The 7846-nt window shown below is 42.3% G+C and overlaps 1 protein-coding gene across 1 annotated transcript; it reads right to left on the bottom strand.

The window, feature by feature from the left end:
- Positions 1–1639: 1639 nt before the first annotated feature.
- Positions 1640–7408, bottom strand: NPY2R (neuropeptide Y receptor Y2). The gene is made up of 3 exons (XM_057728910.1): positions 7272–7408; positions 3715–3717; positions 1640–2996 (listed from the first exon to the last, which is right to left on the bottom strand). The coding sequence occupies exon 3, from the start codon at positions 2978–2980 to the stop codon at positions 1826–1828; it is 1155 nt and encodes a 384-aa protein (XP_057584893.1). The 5' UTR covers positions 2981–2996; positions 3715–3717; positions 7272–7408; the 3' UTR covers positions 1640–1825.
- Positions 7409–7846: the final 438 nt, after the last annotated feature.

Genomic DNA, 7846 nt, shown 5'->3' with positions numbered 1-7846 from the left:
TCTCCAAGAGGAAAAAAAAACCTTTAACCACAATTATCTATTAGTATCTTAAGCAAAGTAACTGCTATTTAAAAGACAAAAAGCTTCTTCTTGGACAGTTACACCAGGTCCAAGAGAAAAATGAATTCTTCAATTATACATTATAGACATTATTTGTCAACTTCTTATTCAGTCTTACACTTGATCTAACTTCCATTGTTTTCATTCTTTTTCAGTATTCCAAAAGCGCAGTCCACTTTTTCAATATTCCAAAAGTACTGTCCAATTCAAGACCAGTATTTTATTTCTAGCATGAAAATAATTCAGTAAGAGCCATACTATGAATTTTAAATGTATTCGTAAAATAAATTGCTCCTGTTCACAAAGTTAATGTTTATAACTAAATGCAACAGTCACATTGAATTTACTTAAAAGTTAAGGAATCTATTCACAAATTCAGTCACACTTATAAAAATATGATTACAATGAAACTTCATTAACAGCATCCAAAGAAGTACAGCTCTTTTAACATCTCAATTATTTTTCATGAACGTAATAGGGTTTTAAGCATCTTTGGTTGAATAATATTGAAATAAAAATTGTATTCACAAAATCATTAAAAGAAAAGTACCATAGCATCTATGTTTCACTATTCATAGATAAAATTTTATTATGTATATATTCATGTTATCAAAAATATAGCTAATTATTTTGAACGGAGGATAATTTATGTTGAAACTGGTCCAAATTGAACATTTTCAAAGTGGGATGAATGTAATGTTTTTAATAGCTCTTACCAGATGGGTTCCATTTTGATAAAATTATATTGTTTTATGAACCATGAATGGGTCCAAGGAAGATGAATTTCAAAAAAAAAAATAATAAACACTGCAGTAAACACATTAGAGCTATGTACCTGTGCAAAAACTGCTTACAAATAACCACAAAATGTTACAAAATACCATGAAACTACTCCCTAATCTGATTTAATTTTTAGTGAAGACAAAGCTCCAACACAGGAATAATGTATTCAAAAATGTATAACAATTAGCAATGATTAAAAGTATTGTGTTGCATGCCTGTTATCAAAATAGTAACCACATAAAGCAGGGACAACTTGAAATGAGAAGTTAAATGATGGTTTACATCTCTCTGAGAATTTCAGCCTTTGATTCTAAGTTGAAGAAATTTTTCATTAGATGTGTATTTGGTTTTAAAAAACAATTGGCTAACTGGGTGGTAAAGATTTCCCCCATCATTTGCCAAAAGACTAATTACATAGACAATTTCATTTTATTTTCTTGAAGTCACTCAAATAATTGGTAACATTTACCTGCAGCGTGCTCTGATGGTTTTAGTCCATAGAAAGAATAGCAAAAAAGGCAAAATACAATAGAGAAGAGTCTGTGACTTTCTATGGAAATGGTGTTGGTAGCCTTTTCATCAGATGAGGGGAGAGCAGCGAATTACATGTCATCCCCAATCTATGCCCTAATGTGACTTGAAAGTCAACTTTTTTACTCACCACCTTTTAGCAATGCTGATAACACCAACTCTTTGATCATGTTTCCTTCACTCTGGGAAACGGTCAAAACCATTTCTCGCTGCTTTTACTCATAATCCAACCTGCCATCCAAGCAACTGTAAGCACTGTTTTGTTGCCCTGCCATTGAATTTGAGTGTTTTTACTAGACCCTGCCAACCAGTTTTCCACAAATTACACTGCAGATGCTTCCATTCAGATGCTTCCTTAAAATGGGAAATCAGGATGCACCTGCACGCCCTACTCAACCAGGTTTACAACTCTGGTCAGAATTCACCCATATATTTTCACATGGCAGTTGCCTTAGACGTTGGTAGCCTCTGTGAAAGAATCATTGGGACCACTGTTCTTTGTGACTTCCAGGTTCTTTTTAGCCTTGAACGTCACGGACACCTCGGAGTGAATGGCATCCAACCTCTGCTCACAGCGAAAGGCTGAGAGGAAAGCCTTTCTGTAGTTGCTGTTCATCCAGCCGTAGAGAAGGGGGTTGGCAAAGGTGGGGCACATGGCGATGATGTGGAACACAGTGAAGATGAGTTTGTACTCCTTCAGGTCCAAGACTTGGTTATCAATGTCGACCGCAAGTTGGAAGGCATGGAGAGGCAACCAGCTGACCGCAAACACCACCACCACGCACACCAGCATTTTGGTGGTTTTTTGCCTTCGCTGATGGTAGTGCTCATTAGCAGCTCCAGGGCTGACATGGTTCTTAAGTTTACTCCAGATACGAGTGTAAGAAAAAGAGATGATACCCAGAGGCAAAACATACAGGAGTAATAGGGAGGAAAGACTGTAGATAGTGCCATAGATGCTCTTCTCCTCACCAGGCCACTTCTCAGTACACGCCACGATCTCAAAGTCAGGGATAATCTCAATCAGTGAATACTCCCGGAAGATGGCCAGGGGGCTTGCTAGCAGGGCACTGATGCCCCAAGCCAAGCCAATAATCAAGAAGCTGATCTGCTTGGAAATCTTGCTCTCCAGGTGGTAGACAATGCAACGATGCCGGTCCAGGGCAATGACTGTCAAGGTGATGGTGGACACTTGTACCGCCAGGCCCTGGGCATAAGGAACCAAGTGGCACAGGACAGGACCCATTTTCCACTCCCCCATTAAGGTGTAGGTGAGTGTAAATGGCAAGCACAGGGTGTTCACCAGAAGATCTGCCACAGCCAGGTTGGCAATAAAAAAGTTGGTTACTGTACGCATGCTCTTGAATTTGATCACCACGTGGATTACCAAGGAGTTGCCAATCACCCCAAGCAAGATGATGGAGCAATAGGCCAATATAAGGACGACCTGTACCTCAATCAGCTTGGTGCTGTCTATAAGCTCCGGCTCAGAGTCAGGCGCCAGCTCCCCTCTAGGTGTGGTGTGCCCTGGACCGAACTGCTCCACTTTCATTTCTTCCACTGTCTGGTTCTCATCAGTCTCTGCACCTAATGGGCCCATTTTCATCAACTAGCACACGGATCTACAATTTAAAAAATGAACAAATGTGGAACAAGGAAAGCTCAAGGGTGAAAGGAATATCACAGAATGGATTGGTTTCCTTTTGGTTGGGGCTCAAAGTACCTGTCCTCTGATCCCTAAAATTGCACATAGTAGGGCATTTCAATAAAGTGGACCCTTTAATAAGTCTATTCACAAATGTAGATGAATTAAATCAGATCACTGAAATGTATATTATGAAGGCAAAATGTAATATCTATAGTACAGACGTAATTCCTATGTGAATGCCACCAAAGTGATTCAATCCATTTTAAGTGAGAGGGATATTATAAATATTATCAATTAATTGTGTAGCTGCTTTAAATTCATCAAATTAGTTTTAAGGTAGATAAAGTTTCCTTTACTATCCTGATTGTTTTAAATTTATAAATATAGCAACTGATTGCACAGAAAAGAGAGAAATATTAAAATCCTTTGCCTGTTGCTTGGACTTTAGGAGTACAAAATATTTAAGATAAACAGCTAATTCTGTTTCATAGCCATTTTTTCTAATGCAGGGATTAGCATTAAAAATAGGTAGCCAGTGTAAAACAGTAACTTTTTTGATGATCTGAAATAAACTTCTCACCTGACATACAGCAGAATCCTACACAGGAACTGTATGAAAATATGTCCAATCTGAATTTCATCTCTCTTAATCCCTGAGTACAAAAGTTTTAACACTTTTCTTCTCCAATCACCCCCTTCAACCCTCAGAATCCTTCTATGTGGCCTACTTAAGAAGCAGGTTAACTATGTAGGTTTTTTCATTCCCTTTAGCCCACATATTTAAGAGAACCCTCAGACTACTCTTACATATCTCTCTCAATGGGCCTCTTATTTCTACCACGTTAATTTTGTCCTTCTTGATTTCTTACCATAATTACTCTAATAGTTGTGCAAGTGATCTCCCTTCCTCTCCTTCCTTCCTTCCTTCCCTCCCTCCCTCCTTCTTTCCTTTGTTTCTTTCCTCATTCATTCATTCACTTAACTAATAAAATTGAGCATCTACTAAAGGCCAGAGGTGGCTCCACCCTCGTAATGTTTATACTTATTCAAACATGAATTCAGCAAGTATTTAAAACCCAATGTCAGGAATTAGGATTTGTGCTGGGGGAAAAGACAGCAGGATGGTGTCCTTACTCTGAAGCTGTTACATTTACTGAACAGGGCACATTCTGACATTAAAATGGCTTTTCTGAAATTCAAATGTGATCATTTCATTTCCCCAACATCTCCAAATTGCTTCAACTAATATTAGTCAGTTTCTAATATAAAGTTACTTTTTCAAGTCTGTAAAAACATCTGGAGCCCAGCATCATAATGGCCGTACTTTTTGAATATATTCATAATGACAAAGGCTGCCACCATTAATTCAGAACCTCTTTGAAATGAATTTGTTTTCTTATTAATGATAATCGCATCTACCTACATTGGTAGGTGAGTCATATTTATTCAGCCCACAGACAATGCCTGGCTGAGCCTGTTTGCCCAGCTCCATTCCTCCTCTGTCCCTGGAGGGCTGCCTCTTGTGGACCATATTTTCAGGCACCCAAGTAATTGGGATGCTGGCTGGGCTTGGCCAACAGGAAGCATTGGCAGGTAACTAGGAGGCAGGAGGAAGGGAGAAGTCAGAAGCTACTGTACTCTTCTCGCTCCCTCTCTCCTCTGACCAGCGCCTCAGCTGTCCCTCTGTGGCTGGATCCCACAGGAATGGCCTAGAGTGATTTTGTTTCCAGTGGAGGCATGCGGTCCCTGTCTTCAGTCACACTGCTTTCTCCCTGTGTCTCTCTAGCTGGAGGTAGTAATGACTCTTTGCTCTTGCTAATCCCTGTGTGGCCTCAACACCCTCTGCTTGGCTTCCCTCACTTGTGTAACCAATTTTCTGCATTAAATTCCTTCCCTTTTGCATTCTGAATGGGTTCTGTTTTGCATGATCTGCTCAGCTGCTTTCCTGCATTTGCTCTCCCACTACAGGTGCTGCATGCACAGGTTGATAACACTGACATACACAAGAAAATCCCAACTTTCCTTGAACTCAACCCTGCCTTCATGTCTCCTGACATCTTAGGATATATCTGATGCTTCTGTCATGTGTAACTACTTCCAATTCCAGCATCCTTTCTCATGCCTCTCTGCCCTCCCTGTTGACTTACCCCAACAACCTGTGCTCACTTCTAATGCTGCAAGGAGTACATGACACATCACATTTGTTTTGCTTCAGCCTCCCCACAAACAGCAGTCTCTTTCAGGAGGCAGCCTGGATTGTTTCCATCCATTGTTTAAGGCTTAGCAAATATGAAGCGAAAGGAAAGCACAATTTTACTGAATAATTGAGGTCAGCAAAATACATAGTAACAATTTTGATCCTTTCCTTTACTGCCTATATAGGATTCTTGCTCTGATATGACATCTCTGTGCTTATTTTCTTGTTCTTAATCAGGTAACCACCTCTACAAGAAAGTTGTTCCAAGATTAGAACATTACAAATTGTTAGTCAGTATCCATCATAAGGAAACTTTCTCTTTCAAGGGCTTAACACACGTGCGCACGCACATGCGCGCACACACATGCGCGCGCGCACACACACAACCCCCACGCAATAGTTACTTATCACAGAGATAGAGATTTTCATGCACTCATGCATTTGCTTTACTGATTTATTCTAGTTCTCTCTGCATACATTTCAAATAGAATGTTGCAAGGACCCCAGGCCCTCTTTTCCACTTGCCTCCATCCTTTAGTGACTAGAGAAAGTGGAAATTAACTATTCAGATCTTGGAGTGTTTTATTTGATGGGCCCTTCCATTTCCTTTGGACTAAGAAAGGCACTTTACAGAGCACAATTAGTCAATCCTGACAAGTCATTAACAGAACTAAGGAGACTCCAGAAGGTCTGAGTTTGAGGTTTGCAGCAAACTAAATTGAGAGCAAGCCTGAGACAGAAGGTTATTAGCAGCATACTTGATTTATTAACTTATGTTGTCTTTTCTTTTCAATCTCATTTTCATTTTCAATCTCTTTATTCCTTCCTTTAAAGATTCTCTACAGGAACAATTATTGATCCACAGGGTATGAGCATATGGATTCTAATAGCTGTTCTCAAGCACATGACTGGCCTGCAGCCAGGTCAGAGTGTTACCCAGAGAAGGTATTTTATGACTGCACTTCGGGAAAAGTGGACGCAGATAAGAGTGTACATAGAGGGAGCTGCCAGAGTAAAAACCCAAAAGCACACAAATTAAAAGATGAACAGAAAAGGGGAAAACCTTTTCCATGACATAAGGGAAAAATGAGGCATTCATATTGTTCAAGACATTTAAGGAGAACTGTGAGTGGTCCGGTTTTCTTGAATAAGTGAATCTTTAGAGATTCTGCTATAGAACTATCTCTTTTTAAGTAGGAAAATGGCTTCAGGGCTTTTTTCCTTAGAGATTCAAAGAACTTCAAATTATCCAGGTGGGAAACCAGTTTATGCTTTGACTCCATATTTAAATTTGTGGGGTTTTATTCTGATTGTCACAGGTTGGCCTTAGGAAAAACTTAACATCTTAACCATCACAAAACCTTCCAGGAATTTTCCTCAGGGAAAAATCCCAGAAAATATGCCACATGCCCTAGATATATGATTCCTGGAGAGAGGGGGTGTGGACATCCAAGAACGTTCTATGTAAGACCTGACTGTTTTCCTGATAAGCAGAAAGTTGAAAATACTCACCAAAGCGACTGGGAATGTCTCTGTGTATTTGAGCCTCTGACCCTTGAAAACAACACTGTGTATTTCATGTCATCGGGTTTACAGGATGTGTCCTTATTACCAAAAGCCTTAAAGCTTTTCCTTTTACCTCCTTTTGGTGCACCATATGCTCCTACCAGGGGGTGAGCCCTTCTGGTGGAGAACCAGCGAATGCTTTCATAAGCGTGTCCATTCTTGAACAGCTTTGAAGAATGCAGTATGACCTTCCTGCCTAAACAGATGTTTGCTTTTTAAAGGGGCAGGAACAGTAACAGTGAAAAGATAATTACCTCTCTCTAAGAAGAGTCAAGGAAAGAGTCAAGAATCTTCACTGGGTAAGGACTATTCCAGTGAAAGCAGAAAACAGGGATGGCATCACCCACAATACCCACCTTCGGCCTAAATGTGGGGGGAAAAAAGCCCCTCCACTCACGAGGACCTCCCCCACCCCTCTTCAAAGGGCCCGAAAGCTTCTTCGAGGGTGTTCTCATTCCCAGAAGGTCAATCAGTTAGGACTTATACTTACTGACCCGGCCCTCGCGTTTCTGCTGAGACGTGGAAGCCAGACGTGTGCCGCCTGTCGGTCTGATGTTTATTGAGCCGGCTGACCCGGAGAGGGCACTGGACGGTTCCCACAGGCAGGCCCCGTTCGGTCCGCTCCGACGGGGCAGGGCAGCGGCGCGCGCAGGAGGGCCGGAGAGCGCGGCGTCCGCAAGGCGGTCGGAGCCGCTGGGAGGCGGGCGCCGCTACGATCCGCCGCCCACCTCCGCCGCCGAGCGTGAGCGCCCCGCACCGCCCCGCGCAGCGCAGGTGGGGATGCGAGGCTCCGGAGGCGGAAGGCGAACCCTCCCTCGGAGAAAAAGAAACAGGGGCGGAGGCTGGCGGACGAGGGTCTCGCAGTGGAGAAGGCTGGACGGGAATTCACCGTGCGATGGAACAGGGGACAGGGTCCAGGTCTCTCTGCCTGGAGGGCTTGGAACGCGCGCAGCGGGACCCTGCCCAGCGTCCCCTCGCGGGTCCCCACCGCCACCTGCAACCGCTTTTCTTCTCCCCTGACCCCCACTGGCCACCCCCAAGTTGGAAACTCTGGGCGTTCG

The sequence above is a fragment of the Hippopotamus amphibius genome, chromosome 3 (assembly GCF_030028045.1).
Source record: "Hippopotamus amphibius kiboko isolate mHipAmp2 chromosome 3, mHipAmp2.hap2, whole genome shotgun sequence".
In the NCBI taxonomy this organism is placed as follows: Eukaryota; Metazoa; Chordata; class Mammalia; order Artiodactyla; family Hippopotamidae; genus Hippopotamus; species Hippopotamus amphibius.
The sequence above is the reverse complement of the archived record's forward strand: the minus strand, read 5'-3'. Positions and strand labels throughout refer to the sequence as shown.